General features: G+C 36.4%; 1 protein-coding gene across 1 annotated transcript; it reads right to left on the reverse strand.

Moving 5' to 3' along the window:
* Window positions 1-540: 540 nt before the first annotated feature.
* Window positions 541-3,599, reverse strand: LOC142551075 (uncharacterized). The gene is made up of 6 exons (XM_075660116.1): window positions 3,415-3,599; window positions 2,469-2,624; window positions 1,747-1,824; window positions 1,532-1,657; window positions 884-991; window positions 541-805 (listed from the first exon to the last, which is right to left on the reverse strand). The coding sequence occupies exons 1-6, from the start codon at window positions 3,512-3,514 to the stop codon at window positions 720-722; spliced, it is 654 nt and encodes a 217-aa protein (XP_075516231.1). The 5' UTR covers window positions 3,515-3,599; the 3' UTR covers window positions 541-719.
* Window positions 3,600-20,873: the final 17,274 nt, after the last annotated feature.

Genomic DNA, 20,873 nt, shown 5'->3' on the forward strand with positions numbered 1-20,873 from the left:
TTTGTTTTATTGGTAATATGAAATTCAGCAATATTCTCCGGATAATCCTACAATCGGCCATTGTACTGATAAATGCTCAGTCTGCTTTTACTATCCAGATATTTTGACTTCTTTGTTCAGTTACCAAACTCGATTTTATTGGACAATGGTCGATAGAAATTGAGAAACTAATGCCGGCAGATAATTAAACCAAGACTGTGGACCAGTTTGCCGCCCTATGACTAGTATTTGATTGTATAGACAATCGGCTGTACTTAAGTAATCCTCTCTAGCGCCTGTATTTGAAATTTATGTCCCAGTTATTAGCAGGTTTCATTTCAATCTTAATAACTTTGTCTTGTTGGTTTGTATAGTCTCTTCATTTCATTGGAGTGGAACGTTTGCATACTAGCCTCGTACGGTATATCCATATTTTTTGTATTCAGTCTTAACCTAATCTTCTATAGCTACCATCCAATGTTTTGGTTATAAACATGTAGAAAAGGTTATGAAATTGACTAGGAAAATCTTTATCATAGAAGCAGGAAACAAATACAAAAATTAAAACATGCAACTGAAGTCTGTAAAAGAATCATGTGGTCTATATTACAAGTGACTGTCTGCAGTATAAAATATTCATCCTAATATTGTACAATAAAACCATACAGCTGACAGAAATAGAACACAAACCATATCTCATATCTCAATGGTGAAATATACATAGAATGCCACTCTGTGTCCTAATTATGCTTCCACACAACCAGAGCAAAACTTGTCACCATTGTAATTGACCAAGTAAAATCAACTCTCGTGTTTAACGTAGCCGCTGTTACCGAACAAAAAAATTGACATGAGGGGAAATACTAGTAAAATTGAAGAAAATATTTCAAGGGTGTGGTCTCACCATGACTTGTACTCTGTTCGTCCAAATTAGTTGCTGGAGAAGTGCCTGAAGAACTTGGTGGTGTGTTATAGTTGAGTCCAATATTCTGACAGTTCCTTCCTATCGAACCTAATATTGCAAGTCATGATCGATTTTAGGTCTGTCCATTTAATTGTATCCTAAACCAATAATTGCTATTGCCGCGTGCTTGAGTTGATGCTAGGGGAGCAAATCGAGCCCACTGCTTTGTGAGCTTGTTGAGCCAGCTCAACTCAAGCCAAATCGAACTCAATGTTATGTGTGCAAGTTGAAGCTTGTGGCAAGTTCAAGCTTAAGTTATGGCTCACAAACTCACAGTTTTTTTATAATTAATAATATATTTTTAAACAAAATGTGATCTGAGCTCATGAACATGTCAGTTCAAGACAACTTGTGAGCCAAGCTGAGTTTGAGGATGGAGTCTCTTTAGTTTGGCTCTATGAGTCTGAGCTCAAGTTCAGTCTCAATTTTTTAGCTGAACTTGAGTTTAGGCTCATGAAACATGACAAGTAGGACTTGATTGCACACATAACTCGCGCACTTGTCCTCGCTTTCTACTACCATAACCTGTGCCAGATATAGTCGCTTCTTACTAAGCTCTATACAAGTTGTTTAGTGTGATATTCTTACATTGTTTGTAGCATGGAAATGCTGTGGAATTGAGCAGATTATAGTAACCCTCTTCACATTCGCAAGCAAATGTGAACGGCGAGGTCTGGTTGCAAGTACCACCTCCACAATCAGTCCAGAAGCAAGCTATAAAGCAAAAACAATGTATCTTTTAACTAAACAAATCCTTGATGATAAATATGAACTTGTAATGAAGTTTGAGAGCTTATAGTTACGATCGAAAATAGATTTAGCTTTCACGCTTCTGTTCTGCACTGGGGATGGAGTAGTTGCACAGGTGTAGTTTAGTGTACCTGTAGAACAGAGTTTTATAAATCATTCTTGAAATTAAGATAATATTTTTATAAAATATTTGTCAACATTGTAGCAATAATTCTAAGAGGAAACTATAGATTATCAAGATACTATACCAACTTAATCTGATTTGGCGTAAAACATAGGCATTTTAAAATATAGAACATCAATTTGTACATTTTTTAAATCTTGAAGAAAGAAGAGGATTTGGCTTTCTTGTTATGTTTATATGCTTTAATTCAATACAATATTCGAGTACAAGCGAGGACTTCGTAACGATAAAACCTCAAGGAGGATATTCCTTCGGCAGCATTGGCTCTCAAAGCGAGCATCTATATTAAGCCTCAAGAAACAAGAACAGTATGTTATTACTTACTGTATTTCTCAAATACATCAATCATTTCATTATTTTACCTGAAATTAATATAGATAATGGATCCCAACAAAACAGAGAATGGACAAAATCGGCTCTAGCTCAATTAGTTGAGACAATATATGCAGATATACTTCGGGGTTATGTTTCAAAAAACAAATCGACCAAAGTTATTCACGAAAATTTCCCGATTCAACTGTAGTTGAATTAGTTGAGACAAGATATGCAGATATACTTTTTCTTAAAAACTGAACAATTGAGAGAACTTACAATTGGGAATCACACAAGGCAAGAATTTTAAGTCGTCATCTTCTTCAGTAAAAGCTTGTCTCCATCCCTTGTCGCATATACACTCGTACCCGAAAGTGCCATTTTTCGAAACCGTACAGTTTCCTCTCCCACACAAATTTTCTTGGCATGCATTGCCTATTCCCCAAAACAACAAAATATTCATAAACAGTATATTGTTATAAAATCAAAAAATTTGATCAATTTCTTTCTAAGAATCACATACATATATATATGTGCTACTACTGAAGCCACTCCCAGATTGATGATACATGCATGTACACATATACATCTAATGTGTGTGAGAATATGTGCGTAGTAGACTAAACTCGATAATCCCTCGACAACTCCATAATTGGAACGGAAAGGCGAAATTTTACGACTTCATAATTTGAACGGAAAGACGATTTCGCGGCTGCAGAATGTTTTTCTATAATTTTTTCAAATTTTCCTAATTTTTTTAATTACTTTTTTTTTTCAAATTATGTAATTATTTCTATTTTTATTATACGGAACTAGAACAGAAGCCTCCGAGACGTTTTCCACGACTGCGACCACGAACCATGTGTGTGAGAGTGTGTGCATAATTTGTCTCTAATCGGCATCATCGAACGGCAAGTTGGTAACAAACGCACTACCAAAAAGAAGTAGCAAATATATTCTCTCTCAAAAGTTACGGAACCTCCATTCAAAAGATAAAAATTATGGAACACGCCAACGTCCCGAGTACCGCGTAGTGGCATAAACCAGAGTGCCACTGCAAGAAAACCGGACTTCAGAGAAGGAAAATTTCGTCTCCAAAGCACATTTTTCCGTCTCAAAAAATTCATCTCACGCTAAAGCAAAAACCTCGTCCAGTTGAAATATGAAAGAAGTTCTCGAATTTTATTTCGTGAAAAAGATGACTAGAAATTGTACAGATACAAACCAAAGAAAGGTGGCCAGAATGAATGAAAGATGGCAGTGCCAGCAGAGAGTTGGAAAGCTAGTAAAACTGCAAGAAAAACAGCAAAGCAAACCGAAACCATGATCAAGAAACTGGAAACAAGTGTGATTTTTGTGATGAGGATAAAGTTTTGAAATTGATTTAATTGAGATTGTATGTATATATATTAATATTAATGGCTGACGAATTTGGAACTTGGGAGAATTTCTGTGGGGACCCGGGCTCTAACTCAATTCTTTTTGGGATTAATTGGATCTTTATTTAAAATGTGGGTCAAATTTTCCCTTTTTAACATTAATTCAAATGTAAACACTAAACATAATATCTTTCTTTATTTAATTACAACATATATTATATACATGTCATGTCTTACTACCAACACATCACTAGAGTTTAATACAAACCATAAACTACGAGTAGTACAACATCACTAGTGATCTTCTGCGCCCGTGATCACCACGCTATGTCCATATCTCATCTCTGTCGTGACCCTGATCCTGCCCCACCTGTTGTTATGCACACATACAGACATAACAACAGCCGGAAACTCCGGTGAGAACAAATTCCAGTATAAAACATGTATACATGCTGATACGAAATCATAAATCATGCATGAAAGCAATAACAATGGCTCCATAGTCTATGAAACCGATCTATCTAAACATGCAACTCAAATCAAATCATGTCTTGACTCGAATTGACTCTACTCTAGGGATCCCGGTGTGAATAAGACGTCACTGTCCGTCACCTACCCTCCCAATCGAGGTAACTGTACGTCTTATTCCTAGACTTCGGTCATATCTGTATCGAATGTCTACAATCGGAGTGAATCTGATCCGAAGCGTCGATACCACCGAACATCTAGTTTGGCAAGTCTGCCAATGACTCTCCTATCTCAAAGGCTTGAATATAAATCTATAAACAAGACATTATCATATCAAGAGATTTGAATATAAATCTATAAACAAATCACAATCACATCAAAAGATAAACAACAATTCTAGTATGTGATTTGGTTGGGAAACTCAAACTGAATCTCATTTGAGTTGTGTCTTCCCCAAACAAAACATGAGTTATACCTTCTTGTCGTCGAATAAATCGAAGTCTCGCAGTAGGAATATCGAACCTGTCAATCCAAATCTGAAATGACAATGTTGAGATGCACAATATCAAATCACAACTCAAACTAATACTAGTATAGCTCAATATCAAATCTTGATACAATTCGACTGTATAACGGCATAGTTTCTCGCTACCGGTCCATTCAAATCTCAACATATCTCAACAATCATAATCCTCAACTCATAATCAGCACAATCTATGTGTCATATCTCAAAATCTGCATAAGCTCATGCACATGTAAGCTGGAATTCCATACAAATTGCATACGATATCCAATAACCGATCCGTTTACGATTCTACGACATCTATAATCTCAAGAACATATAATCACAAACATATCTGAATTTCCTCCACATGTTAACTTCAAAACATGCTGAAAAGATATAGAAAGTATACCCTTTTGGAGCCCTTGTCAAGAGGAACAAGAATCTCAACTTGGATTAAAGTTTGAATATGTAATTTTTTCAAAATCACAACCTTAAAGCATAAAGAGTTGAAGCTTCTCCCCACTCTCTCACGTTTTCAGCTGATGGAAATGGTGAAAGTGAATACTCATCACAATTAGATATATATATATGCCATGTGTCTTCATGGAATTCAAAGGTGGATTTCTCGCATGCAGCACCGCGGGTGCGCTATGCCCACGGCATGCCTTTCATTTTCTGAAATTCGACGACCGCGGGTGCGGTACATATAAGACCGCGGGTGCGGTTACGTTTGCACCGCGGGTGCGGTGTTATTTCTGTAAATAATTTCCAACTCTCTGTCCATCAACCGCGGGTGCACTCGTTCTTGGACCGCGGGTGCGGTGACCCTACTGTAACATGACTAATTTTCTGTCCATGCACCGCGGGTGCGGTGCTTCTCTAGGCGCGGGTGCGGTCCTTTTCTTCAAACAACACTTCATCTTTTCATTTTATCCACATACAATCTAGGACATTACAATTTCAAACGGAGAATTAAATTACAATGAAGATTGACTTTTGAAGCACGGGGAAGTCGAATGTGTAATGAAAGTTGTTGGGAGTTGGGGGTAGAGTTCCAATTTTTTCAATTTATAATGAGCCGTTCACCAATCATTGGATGCCACATGCCACTGTTTTTTCTTTCGTCATTAAATATTTATTGTTGAGTTTTGATAAAATGCCGTTTTTCAGTTGTCACTTTTACATGGTATTTTAAGATATCTAAATAAACAAAAGTTTAAATCCTAAAATATAATATATATATATATATATATAGATATAAATGATTCAAAAAATTAATAAGGATAAATTAATATTTTTGTAGTTTTGAAAATTTTGAAGTGATTGAGATATATGAGTGATGCAGATTTACAGAATAAGTTTTTTTTGAAAAAATTTAGGGAATATTTCATTTTTATCATATAATTAAGTTTTTTTCCATTTCGATATTCTATATTATCAAATTTTAGAGATATTGTTTTTTGCATTCTTAGTATTTTTCCAATATGTAGTGTCACATAATCTCTCTTCATAAAAAATGATTAAAATTGTGAAAAATTAAAGATACAATACTAATATTAAATTGATAACATAGAGAATCAAAATAAAGAATAAAACATACATAACCAAATATTCAGTTTCCCATAATGTTATTCAAAACTAAGGATTATATTGATACCCCATAATTCCAACCTGACCTAGATCAGATTTAAACCAACCATATCTCTCTCGTAGCCCATTAAACGATTTGGCGAGCCCATATTAAATACAATTAAGACTAAGGTAGAAGGCTCAATAACATACTAAGAAGTGCGGCTCATTTCTCTCTCAACTCGGGAAAAGTTCTACCATGTAAAGTCTGAGCAGCCGAGCACATTGTTATTAAACAACTGAGCACAGGGTTATCCAGCAGTCGAATTAAGGGCTCTCTGAACCGAATAAAAATATGAATGCCGGTGAATAAATTTCTTCCCATGTAAAATCATATACAAATCTTCTGTAGTAAGGAAATAATCCCAAAAGAATATGGATATACCATTCAAATTACAAACTATGAAAGATGAGATAAGATCAGACTAAATCTCCTCTTTTAAGGTAACTTATCATATCAGAATTCTTGCCATACACGGATTCCGACCTTTCCTACCTCTATAAATATCAAGTATGCCTCATTGTTACATTCATTCACTCATTACTTAAACACTATTATATTTATATTTTTAAGTTTGTTTTTCGAAATGATTTAAGCATAGGAAGAGCTACGCCGAAAACACTTGTGATGCCTTCTAACATTTGTTCGTCTACACAGGATTCAGCTCGGTGACACTCATCTCGCCTACATTTGTCTCGGATAGAATCAAATCAGCAAGGAATATGGAAGCATTTGGCTCACCAGACCGAACCCTAGGTTAAGTGGAAATTTTGGTAGCATTTGGCATCATCTATGGTATATTGAAGAAATAAAGATAAGATGATGAAAGGAAGAGGAAGACGTAGTGGCAGAAAAGGTCATGGCCCAAACCAAGAGAATGAGGCCAATATCAATCAAGAATGGAGCAAAGAGAACAAACCTCTCCCACCACCTCCGCCTTTGACATCGCACAGCTCACTGACCGAGCTTTTCTTGCACAGTAAATCTCCAAAAAAATAAAATAGAAGTTTATGCTCGAATGAATCGCAAGTGCACGAGTCAATTTATAACATAGTGTATGGAGTACAAGTATCGTTCCCATAAAAATTGATTAGACAAATTTAACCTAAATAAAATTATTTAGTCAACTAAAAATAAAATTGGATTAATTAATAAAATAAATTGAAGGTCAAATAAAATAATTTACAGACACGATATAAATAATATAAATCACATTAATAAACAGACAATTTTTTGGATTTTGGTTCACCTACATCTGAATCTTTTCTAATGATTGAATTTCAATGATATAGTCATGCTTTTGACAGGATTCTCTAGTCTATCAATATATTATGTCAATCTATATTGATCTAATTAACAAAATGCAGTAACTAAGTGTTCTTGTGTTATTTAATAACAATTTCAATCGCATCAACGAACTGTGGAATCCTATAGCATTCGACCTAATGGACTATGGCTATCAACATGTATCCAACCTCATATGTCTATGCAAGTTGTAGATCCATGAATTATATTATTATATCATGTTATAAAATCTCCACTCGGTTTCAATTATAACACATAAAATCCCTTCGAAGTGGATCATACTCCAAAGTTGCAAGAAACATTGATAATATAATCAAGTATACTTAGCAAAATTTAATTTTAAAAGAGAATTAAAAACATAAATGTTTGGGGCTAGGTGATCCGATTCTTGACCACGAAAAGCAAACGCGATCAAAACACGCCATCAATTTGATGAAACAAAGAAACAGTTGTATTGTCCCGATCTTTTTGAACAAGCAAGTTTGTAATATTCACTTCTAAATTACGAGAAATTTAGCAACAAATATTAACAAGATAAACAATTAATCTCATGTGAACCTTCAAAGAAATCGTCTTTGACAATCTGAGTGAATAACAATTGACAAACGTCACAAAATATTAAACATTGATAAGTTTGATTTGAGAAACACACAAAGGTGTATACAAAGCCAAACTTTGAAATTTGAGAGAAAACTCACAAAATATGATAAAAACTCAATTTCTAATTCAGAAGTTTACAATGGATAAACTTGTGTATATATTGATTACAAATAAAAAGGATATCAAAATCTAGTTACCAAATAACTTAGGACTCTAAATTAGGTAAATAATATCTCTTCACGCAGGCGGCGCACTGAGGCGGTAATGTTTGGCCGCCCTAGCGCGGACTCTTCTGGACTGGGCGCGCTGGACAGTGTCTTTGGTGCTGGGGCGGTAATGTTTGGCCGCCCTAGCGCGGGGCGTTCTGGAAAACATGGCACCTGACATCTTTGGCGCTGGGAAGGTAATGTTTGGCCACCCTAGCGCGGGGTTCTTGGGTCCGGGTATTGATTTGGCCTCCTCTTTATGATTTAGCACCTGAATAACATTGAAATATCTTCCAACTTCATTGCTATGCATGCCGAATTCTTTGAGGCTTCAAATAGCAAGATTTAGCATCGTCATGCCCGACCAAATTTATAGCACTAGGATCCCCTTAATCTTAAATAAAGAAAAGAGAAAAGAAGTAAAACGCTTATACAGTTTTTGTTCTTCGATTGAGTTCTCTTGCTCTTTTCCGTCTCCTTGCTTCGGCTCCTTTCCGTGTGTCTCCTCTCATCAATAAACAAAATCCCCTCCCCAAAGACATGTATACATGCCTCTAACTTTCATTTATGTCCAAAAATCCACCACATAATGAAATAAATTGTCTAGATTTTGTTTCCATATTGCGTCGCGTTGGGGAGGGCAAAAATACCCGCCCTAGCGTGAGATCTTCGAATTGTTTCCAAGCATGCACGTGTACCCGCCCCAGCACGTGGCGCCCACCCTTGCACGTGGTCCTCGTAGCTCGTTCTCTTTCGCATTGGGGCGAGTAAAAACACCCTCCCTAGCGTGTCCTACTCGCATTTTTGCTAATAATTCTCTTATTTTTAGCTAGCACACCTACAAATCAACCGAAACATGTGAGGGCAAACAATATGCATAAATTATAACTAAAATAGAAAAATGCAGATTCGACACCCTAAATGAAAGGGGATCGGTTACGGTGCCCGGAAGCGAAACTAAAATTTCGAAAATCATATTTTCATAGCAAGAAAAACCGAGCATCCACTTTGATGTGTAGCAAATACCAAAAATAAACACAAAATCATACATAGTTTGTTTAGTATTTTTACCTATCAATTATAAAGATTGATTATTGGCTCCAACCAAGTTGTAAACAGCTTACCTCTTGAAGGGTTGACCCAATCTATAAGCTTCCAAGAGCACACCTTGCTCAAATAGATTCTTTCCTTCAAATTAGGTCCACCACTAACTAGGAAGATCTTCACTAATTTTGCATTAGAAAAATTAGAGGATTTTTCTTTGAGAAGAGTACGCGAAATTTCCTCAACAATTGAAGAAGCAAAAATGGAGAGAAAATTGCTTGGAAGTTTCGGCCATATGCTATGGAAGAGAGGGGAGGTGGGTGGGAGAATTTTTCTTTGTGCTTGAAAAAGTTAAAGTTCATGTGTGACACATGCCTTGTTTTTTGAAAAAGTTGTCTACCAACTCTTCATCTCCCCATGCATATTATTTGGGCTTGTAACATTTACAAATTTCATGGACTTTTATTTAAATATCTCAAACAAAATTGAGATCAATTAAACCTTATTTGATTTTACTCAAAGCCACTAGTTGAATAATTTTTTCTTATTGGGCTCTACAAGACCCAATGTTACTTAATTAATTCAACACTTGAATTAATTTAATTATTTGGACTCTACTAGGTCTACTAGTGTTTAATTAATTCAGCACTTGAATTAATTTAATTTAGTCCATAATAATGTTTATGAAATCGCAATTTTCAAATACATTATTTATTTGAGCCATATTTTAATTTAGGAATACTTCCGTAAATTAAAAGTTACATTTTCCATAATTCTCTTATAGAAGTCATACTTCTATTTTTATTGGCGATTTGTGACCCTCAATGGTTTAATGATATAATTAGTTGTGGGTTCACATCTCAATGTGATTCGGGACTAAACATGTCCATATATGAGCATACTCCAATTGCTACATTCTTATTTATCAATATCTTGATAATAAGAACGTCAGAACTCAAGTCTGATAGTACCCAACCAATCATGTTAAATGCCTAGCAGCATCGCTTACATGAATTCCTAAGTATCAAATGATAGTGCCTGCAAGAACCATTATGGTTAGCGTACAGTACGGTTCCTTCATCTCATATATCCCGACCGATTCGACAACCATTTGTATATCGAGTGCTGTCAAAGAATCGATACTATGTGTCATGTCGTAGTTGCATCGATGATGTAATCTAAGAAACCTCTTTCTTACTTACCACCAACACTGATCAGAGATTTCAAACTACATACACATATGATCTCCATACCCGAAGGTAAGCGGTGAGTCCCCGACTATAATACATCAAATACTATATGTTTCGACAAAACACCCAACCTTGCCACCTGATGACCCCATATGAGTCGGTAAAAAAGTCAAAGTGCAAAACTACCATATAGAGTCTCAATGTTATCCCGGGTCATAATGACTAATTGTGTACAACCATAAACTAGGACATTTACACTCGATAAGTGAGAACCACTTGGAAAGTCCTTTATGGAGGGTTGTTCAGTGCACTCTACAAGGAGCATCTATCTGCATGCTCGGACAACACAATGTCCCCTACCAATGAAACATGGTACTCACATCGCAGATACTAGTCTCAAACTCGAGCGGCCTTTATCCTTCTTAGCGGCGGCTGAATCGACTAGGAACTGTTTAGAATATACAGTATTTCAAATATGAGTTTCATAATACTCATCATATGAGCATCATATATTCTTCCTACTATTTGTATATTCAAAGACTTTATCTATGCAACAAGCATTGTATACAGATAAAGATGTGCCATAACAATAATTTCAAATATTATTAAAATAAAGATTGTTTATACATAGAGTTTCAATGTAAACCATCGGCAAACATTTAGGCTCGACGTGCACCTACTCTAACAATCTCAAACTTGTACTAGAACCAACTATCCATATGCTTCAAACACATTGATTCACGATGTTTACGAATAATGGTCCAGGTAAAGGCTTAGTGTGTGGATCAGCAACATTATCTGTGGAGTCGACTTTGTCAATCGACACTTCTCCTCTTTCCACAATCTCTCGGAGGATATGGTACCTTCTCAATACATGTTTGGATTTCTGATGAGACCTTGGCTCCTTTGCCTGAGCTATGGCTCCCGTGTTGTCAAAAACACCGGGATAGGAGCAACTCCATTAGGAATGACGCCCAACTCTTGGATGAAATTTCTTAACAAAACAGCATATTTTGTTGCAGCTGATGCAGCAATGTATTCGGCCTCAGTGGTGGAATCCGCAGTACTGTCTTGCTTGGAACTCTTCCAAGAGACAGCAGCACCATTGAGCATGAATACGAACCCAAAGGTTGACTTTGAGTCATAGATATCGCTTTGGAAGCTAGAGTCGGTATAGCATTCTAATTTCATTTCTCCACCCCCATAGACCAAGAACAACTTATTGGTCCTTCTCAAATACTTGAGCATGTCTTTCACAGCTTTCCAGTGTAGAAGACCAGGGTTCCATTGATATCTACTCACTACACCTAGTGCAAAAGCCACGTCAGGACGTGTAAATATCATTCCATACATGATACTACCAATTGCAGATGAATAAGGAATGCTTGTCATTGCCGCTATCTCTGCATCAGTCTTGTGAGACATAGACTTGCATAGGTACACGCCATGACACATTGGTAGATGTCCTCTCTTGGACTCATCCGTCGAGAACCGCTTAACGATGGTATCAATGTATATGGACTGGATGAGACCAAGCAATCTTCTTGATCTATCTCTATAGATCATGTATTCCCAATACAAAAGATGCTTCACCCAAGTCCTGCATCGAGAACTTTCATGTTAACTATATTTTAGTCGATTGCAACATTCCTACATCATTCCCAATGAGTAGAATGTCACCAACATAAAAACCAGGAATTTCACAGCACTCCCACTGACCTTCTTATACACACAGGGTTCCTCAAGATTCTTAGTAAAACCAAACTCTTTGATTGTACCATCGAATATGAGATTCCAACTCCTAGATGCCTACTTTAGATCCATAAATAGATCCCTGAAGTTTGCATCTTATATGCTCACTTTCGATAGATGTAAACCCTTCAGGTTGAGACATATAAATCTCTTCCTTAATATCCCCATTAAGAAAGGTTGTCTTTACATCCATCTGCCATATCTCATAGTCATACCATGCAGCTATGTCTAGCAATATCTTTATAGACTTGAACATTGCAATTGGAAAAAATGTTTCATCAAAGTCAACTCCTTGTTTTTGAGTATATCATTTTCCTACCAATCGCACCTTGAAGGTCAATACCTTCCCATCCGTCCCAAGTTTCCTGTTGTAAATCTATTTACACCCAATGGTAACAGTACCCTCAGGTGGATTCACAAGATTCCACACTTGGTTCGAATACATGGAATTCATCTCAGATTTCATTGCTTCTAGCCACTTGGATGAATCAGCATCAGATAACGCTTCCTTGAAGGTCATTGGATCACAGTTAGGCTCATCATGGCCCTCTTCAAGAAGCAGACCATACCTCATATGTGGTCTCGAGACTCTCCCGGATCTTCTAGGAACTTGTATCTCCTTAATTGGCTCTTCGGGTGTGGGTTCTAGTCAATCGTGAGTGCCTCTCGAACCTCTTCGGGTTCTATCATCTCTCCTTTTAAATCTAATAGAATTTTTTTTTAAAAAAAAGTTGCATTCTTAGAAACAAACACCTTTGTTTCTTCGGGATGATAAAAATAATATCTAACTGAATTCCTTGGATATCCCACAAAGTAACATAAATTGGACCGACTATCCAATTTATATCCCACCACCTGCTTCACATAAGCAGAGCATCCCCATATTATAAGATAAGAATATTTGAGAGGTTTACTCATCCATATCTCATATGGTGTATCATCAACTGCTTTTGAATGGACATTGTTCAACAACAGTGCCGCTGTCTCAAGCGCATATCCCCAAAAGGATGGCGGAAACTCCGTGAACCCCATCATTGACCGAACCATGTTCATCAAAGTTCGGTTACGACGCTCCGAAACACCATTCAACTGTAGTGTAGCAGGCGGAGTCCACTGCGAGAGAATCTCATTCTCCCTAAGATACTCTTGGACACTTGAATTAATTTAATTTAGTCCATAATAATGTTTATGAAAATCACACTTTTTAAATATATTATTTATTTGAGACATCTTTTAATTTAGGAGCACTTCCGTAAATTAAAAGTTACATTCTCCATAATTCTCTTATAGAAGTCATAATTCTATTTTTATTTGCGCTTATAAACTCCTTTATAAGTCGTTCAACACATTGAACTAATTTTATTTCTCAATGGGATCTAGAAAGTCAGTACTTGTGTGACCCTCAATGGTTCAATGATACAAATAGCCCTGAGTTCATATCTCAATGTGATTTGAGACTAAACATGTCTTTATATGAGCATACCCCAATTAGTCCATTCTTATTTATACATTATATATTATGAGTTTCATTATGCTCATCATTCCAAATATGAGTTTCATGATACTCATCATATGAGCATCTCATATTCTTTCTACTATTTGTATATTCAAGTACTTTATCTACGCAACAAGCATGAGTATACAGATAAAGATGTGTCATAACAATAATTTCAAATATTATTAAAATAAAGATTGTTTATACATAGAGTTTCAATGTGAACCCTCGGCTAACACTTGGCTTGACGTGCACCTACTCTAACACTAAACTTATGCGATAATGGATTAAAATCCACATTAAAAAATATGCAAAAATGTTACTTATCAACCTCCCCATACTAGCCTACAATCCTTCATCAATTTTAAACGTGCGTGTATAATGTTGGTTCGAGAATCGTGCATTTCAACAATTAAATTTTTAAAGCTGCGAGAGACTTTAATCAACATGTTAGTGTAACTATCTCTCTCTCACATCCTTTTTCACTAATTTCCAACCCACAACATAGACAATTAGGACTTGTCAGGCATAGATCAAAATTTGAGTCATGTTTACCTTGGAAATGATTAAATAGGTAAAAAGAAAGGAATACATCGATATATTAATTTGTTCATATTCAGATTTTATATATGATTTTCTTCGACTCTATACATCTCCATCTTTTTAGCCTAGGAATAGAGTTTCATTCCTTTATTTGGCTCCCCACACCTTACATCTCCATTTTCCCCAAAGTTCTTTTTGCAGGAATTTTGTTATTTTCACAAGTGTAGCACTAATTCATTTTTTTTTCTGTACTCCCTTAGATATGAACAAGAGGTATGAAATATAGATATGGTTTCAATTCAATCTCAGGGGTGCATATATAAGGCTTGGTGTCAAGGTGACAAGCATCGAACAACATATATCTCAATAAGCTCAGTATGATGCGCTGGTTAAAAAAAATTTGCCTAACTCGACCTTGTGCTGCTGGTCAGTGTTAATGGTAAGGAACATGTTAAAGTTCAATTCACACCTAATGAATCTCAAATTCGCCACAACCAATTTCAAATTTCGCTACGTCATGCAATTTTCTACAACCAACATACATGCAAGATATTTTCATTTTCCAATCAAGATTTTCATGTGTCAACAACTTGTATGCTCTAAACTAACGAAGTGACACCAATGGACGTGCATGTATATTATCAATTTACATCATCATTGGCTACAAATTACCCATCTAACACCAAACCATAAGCTAATTCTCATGTGACACACATATATAACAATGCAAATATGAAAGGAAAATGAAATAAACAATTTTACCAAGCTAAGTTATTCAACTCCCCACCCCAGAAACAAGACTTGTGCAATGTCCCCATTGCATTAGATGGCACACTAGACATAAAACCTATTACATACAAGTAATTAAATGCAAGAATATATAATTTAGAAAAAAACAAGAAAAGGACTCCCCTAATTCATTGTAAATCAGTGGCCTTAAGTTCCACATATGTACGCCAATCTTCTTATGTTGCATAAAGTTCTTAGGCCACCCATCTTACACTTCCTCCAAAGTGCACACCTTGCATGAAAATTTAAGGTATTAAGCAATATCAACTCACACAAAAACAAGAATTCAATGCAAAAACTAAAATTACTTTAAGTAAATAGCACGTAGATAAAAATCTTGGGTTGTCTCCAAAGTAGCGCCCGATTTTTAATCGTCGGATTGACCCTCAGAACCACTTATAAAAGAATGGTTGACGCCCAAAGTAAGTGTCATATCACACCACATCTGGGTCTGTGTTCAATATGCCCTCAAGTATGGTTTAACATTAACTCTGTAAGATCGTCACCTCAAAAAAAAATACGACTTTGAGTAATAGGCACGGGATAAGAAAATCAGTGTTGTCACATCTTTCTTAGATAATTCTTTAAAAATCTCTTCTGGCTGAGGCTCAACATCTATCATAGGTTAAAACATCCCTAGATTTTCGATTTTGCTCCAAATTACTCTAACCACTTAGGTTATTTGAGTCATCTTTCATAAAACCAAACCGAATTGATCATAGTTTGAGTATCTCACTTCACTTCACATTCTTGGAGACTCTTGAAAACGGATTTTGTGAGCTCTTCTTCAGACGATACTTCTTCAACCACTTTTTCCAACCGAATCTGATCCTTTATTGATTCCCCAGTCAATTCTACATGTTTTTCCACCATAAACTCGAGTTGATACAGAATTAATTCTAATCTATCTTCATCCCCATCTTGATAATCAAACGGTTGGTTCATAAAGTCTGGGTAACTAATTTCAAGAAGATATTGGTGGCTTCAGCTCTGCATTGAAGGATATCAATGCTGATGGTTGTCAAAATCTGCCATATCATTTAATAAATGTATCATCTCATCATCATCTAAGTTAAATATGGGACTACCAGTTGCTAGAGCTCCATTCATCACCCATATTTGTGTTTATGCATCAAAATCGGTAAAGAAAATTCGGTTAAAAAAATATTTAGAACAATCATGATACCTAAAGGTGTTTGATAAACTATTGAATCTATCCCATGCTGAATAGAATGACTTTGTCTTGTGGGACAAAATTTGTGAATACTTTTTGATGGAACATCACAAAACATCACACAAGAAAAATTCCTGCAAAGATATACTAGAAAACAAGAAATCACGCATGAATAAAGTATAATAAATACATATATAAAATTAACTAAAAATTTAAGTAAAAGAAAAAAATTCCAATTTCAAACTTTGGAAGCGGTGCCAAAAACTTGATCAAGTTTTTCTTGCACACTAAATCTCCAATAAAAAAAATAGAAGTTAATGCTCGAATGAATCGCAAGTGCACGAGTCAAATTATAACATATTGTATGGAATACGATTATCGTTCTCACAGAAATTGATTAGACAAATTTAATTTAAACACAATTCTTTAGTCTATTAAAAAGAAAATTGGATTTATTAATAAAATAAATTGAAGGTCAAATAAAATAATTTACAAACACGATATAAATAATATAAACCACATTAATAAACAAACAATTTTTAGGATCTTCGTTCACCTACCCCTAAATCTTTTCTAATGATTGAATTTCAATTATTAAGTCATGCTTTTGACGGGATTCCCTAGTCTATCAATATATTCTGTCGAGATATATTGATTTGATTAACAAAATGTTGTAACCAACTGTCTACGCTATTTCTGTAATACCCGAAAAACCAATATGCGTACATATGTGCATAATTTCTATTATTTAATTTTAAATGGTTATTTTTTTAAGAAATGATTGATTTAGTTGCATTTAAATCATTTACGTTATTTTTAAGGATTTTAAATCGCGTATTTCAAATTTTAGCTTTTTAGATATTTAAGCGAGACCAGACCGGAGATAGAAAATCGGAGATGAATTTTATGATTCAAAAATATTCCTAAATTTATTCCGAGCTAAGAAATAATTTATTTTGTTGAAATCAAGTGGATTTAAGTCTACTTTAATTAATTAATCACAAATTTAATTATAGGCTTCTTAATTCATCTAGATTGTGCTTAATTAACTTTTAATCAAGCTTATCTAACATAGGATTCAACTTAGCAAAACTTAAATAAAATCTTACACTAATTGAGAAGACAAGTCTCGGTCATCTACACTCCACACAATTCCAATGAATACCATTTAACTCTCAACAACAAGAAAACAAAGGCCAACCAATCAACATGCATGTTTTTCCCCCCAACTTGGCATCATTTACTCCCCCATGCACACCATATTTGACCACAAGCCTTCACCATCTTCTTCACTTCCCCTAGAACAAAATATTAGAGAATTAGAAGCTCCCATTCTTGGCCAAGACAACAACAATAGCAAGGTGTCTTCATTTTGGTTGTCGTGTCTTCCGATCCGACGTATTGTGTTGTTTATTTTAAAAACAACTTAAGGCATGTCTATATTATTTCTTTTCTCTTCAATCAAGTTATATATCTATTTTTAAACCATTACATGTGCTTGATCCATGACAAAACCGAAATCATGTCAAGAACATTAGAAACAAATCTGTGCAGAATGTTTTCTCGGCCACCTTCATGCTTCACGGTTGTTGTTGGTTTTGTGATTTCAGGGGTTGGATCGGTTCCAGGCACTCAAGGCTACATCTAGAAATGTACTAGGGCATCTTAGGGTCATGTTAGTCCATTGGTTCCAGCCCCTACACGCTGGAGGAAGAGATTTGACAGCAACTTTCCATAGCTGCCATTTCGAGTCTCAATGTCTGATTCTTGTTTGTCTAAGGCAAGGGTTCGGTTCTTGGTTGTCCTAGGGCCTATAACCATGGTTTGAACACTTCCTTAACATGTCTAGGACGTGACCAAGATGACCTTTCATGGCTTGGTTCATGGTCCCATCGGTTTTAAAAATAAAACAAGAACAGCGCCCCATCGGTATTCATTTTTCAGGTTTTGGTTGTGTGTGTTGAGTTTCGAATTTATGGTGTCAAGTGGGTTGTGGTTGGCTTCTAGCCCTTAGCCATGACTCATACAACACCTTAGCATGTCTAGCATGGACCATGGTTAACCTCATAACCATTGGATCCTTCATTTGACAGCAAAACAAGCAAGACACCCCACGCGTGTGAGGTGTGTTCTCGGTTTGAGCTTTGTATTGTCCTAGGTGTTTGGGTGGATCTTGGTTGGCTTCTAGCCCTTAGCCATGGTTCACACAATACCTCGTGATGTTTAGATCATGCCATGATCAATCATATGGCCACTGGAATGATACATGACAGCAAGAACAAGCAACACTCCCCACGGTACAGCATATGTGTTCTCGGGTGAAGCTTTGGATTGTTTTGGGTGGTTGCTTTGATTGTGGTTGGCCTAGGGCCCTTAGCCATGGTTCAAGCCACACCTTAGGATGTTGGTAAGATGCTCTGGTTGGTGGTTCAAGCCCAAATGGCCATTAGCCTTGTAAACGAAGCAACACAAGCAAAGCTGCTGCCGCTGGAATTTTACAGCAGCTTGGGCTTCGGTTCAGAGGTCATGTACGAGTTCTTGGTTGGCTTTTAGCCTATGGCCTTGGACTGGACAGTACCTTATTGAGTTATAAAGGTCATGTTTTTGGCCGTTTGTGATTTCGTTAAGTTTAGAGGTCGTACGAGAATTTACGGTGCAATGTGCCAAAGTGACTCTCGAAAGAGCGTTTCATAATTTTGGCCTCCATGCACAATTTTCGTGTATTACAGCCCTTGGTATATATTTTACAGTATTTTAGGTGTATTTTAATCATGACTAAACGATGGTTCGATGTTGGTTCGGGTTGGTACGGAGTCATGGTTAAATACTAAGTTTGTTGGGCGTAATTGACTCGTTTTTAGTTTGAATATGAAGTGTTGGTCAAGTTGAGATTATTTGCATGTGTCTCATGTTAGAATTAGGTCGCAGCGAGCCAGGGAACGATCCAACTCAATTGATAAATTAAAACAGGATAATAATTATATTACGTGCATAAAAATAGAAAATGTTTATTTTTGAGATATATGCGATATGTCTTGTGGCCACCTCACGCTTATGGGATTGCTTCACCCGGTGACTTACGACCGGTTTACGATTATGTATGGGTACGGATATCCAGTCCAAGGGCTGTGATGATCTCTACCGCCCAGTATACTGTGGTTTAGTCTGATCAGACGTGCATGTTATGTTATGGGCCACTTGCGTAGAACATTATCTCTACAGAAAAAATTACGATATGATATGTTATGATAGAGCTCTATCGAGCAAAGCTTTTACGTATGATTTTCAGATATGCACGTATTTATAATTTCTCACGATACTATTTTCAAGTTACGCTTTACGATACGATATTTTTACGTTGCAGGCAATTTTATGATATATTTACTTGTTATTCATGATATATGCATGCTGGGTCTTTAGACTCACTAGACTTGATTGATGTAGGTACTGACGATGCAGAGGCTGAGGGCGGGGACCAGTGAGTTAGCTCGGATCGGCGGTAGTACGAACCCGAGGACCTCACATTTAGTTATTCAGTTTTATGTTCAAACTCTTGTTATAACTTTTATATATTTTAAGTTATTGTTTAAAACATTATTCAGTTTCCGCTGCTATGTTTATGTTAAACCGTTGGGTTATTTTATGAAAGTTTTTATACGTTGCAAGTTTATTTATTTAAAGAGAAAATTTTTAATAATTCCGCAAAATTATAATACGAAATACGGGCCCTCACAGTTGGTATCAGAGCCATGTTTCTTGTAAAGAGTTGTACTTACTACTGATCTCGAGAAGCTCACGAAGTCACGTCTTCAGTCTGTAAGTCCTACTTTCACGTATTACAATTTGTTTTACCATGAAATAGTTTACCAGCATGTTCTCCTGAAATATTTTATCAGTATATTCTCATAAAAAAAAATATTTTATGTCAAGATTATGTTTTAGTAAATATATATTTAAATTTCAAGAAAAATAGTAGAATTATGCATGATTGGTTACGTAAGGATTTTACATGGTACAGTATGCCTCGTAGACGAGCTATTGACCGCCTGAGGGGTGCTGAGAGCGAGGCTGATGAGACTCAAAACCGTTATGAGGATAGAGGTCCACCGCCACCTCTTCCACCTCCTGATATGCATACCCAGATGATGGCGGGTATGACTCAGTTCTTCGCACAGTTTGCGGGGAACAATGCTGCAGCGGTAGCAAGGCCGCCTAGACCCGAGGCTATATGTGAGCGGTTCATGAGGATGAACCCGAAGGAGTTCACTGGGACGTGTGATCCCATGGTTGCTGAGGGATGGATTAAGTCCCTAGAGGTTACTTTCAGATTTATGGAGCTGGAGGATGTCGACAGGGTCCGCTGTGCGACCTATCTTTTTGGAGGAGACGCCCGTCTATGGTGGGAGGGCGCATCTGTAGCTCTGGATCTAGCTACTCTCAGTTGGACGCGCTTTAGAGAGGTATTCTTCTCTAAGTATTTTACTGATGACGTGCGTTCGAGGTTGACCAGGGAGTTTATGACCCTGAGACAGGGTGACATGACTGTTATGGAGTTTATCCGTAAGTTCGAGAGGGGTTGTCACTTTGTACCCCTGATCGCGAAC

This window comes from Primulina tabacum, chromosome 7 (assembly GCF_025594145.1).
Source record: "Primulina tabacum isolate GXHZ01 chromosome 7, ASM2559414v2, whole genome shotgun sequence".
NCBI lineage: Eukaryota > Viridiplantae > Streptophyta > Magnoliopsida > Lamiales > Gesneriaceae > Primulina > Primulina tabacum.

Coding starts and splice junctions, on each gene's coding strand:
- LOC142551075 (XM_075660116.1), bottom strand. CDS start 3,514: ATGGTTTCGGTTTGCTTTGCTGTTTTTCTTGCAGTTTTACTAGCTTTC. Junction 2,625..3,414: donor ATTCTGGCCACCTTTCTTTG/GTTTGTATCTGT, acceptor TTTGGGGAATAG/GCAATGCATGCCAAGAAAAT. Junction 1,825..2,468: donor GCCTTGTGTGATTCCCAATT/GTAAGTTCTCTC, acceptor TCTGTTCTACAG/GTACACTAAACTACACCTGT.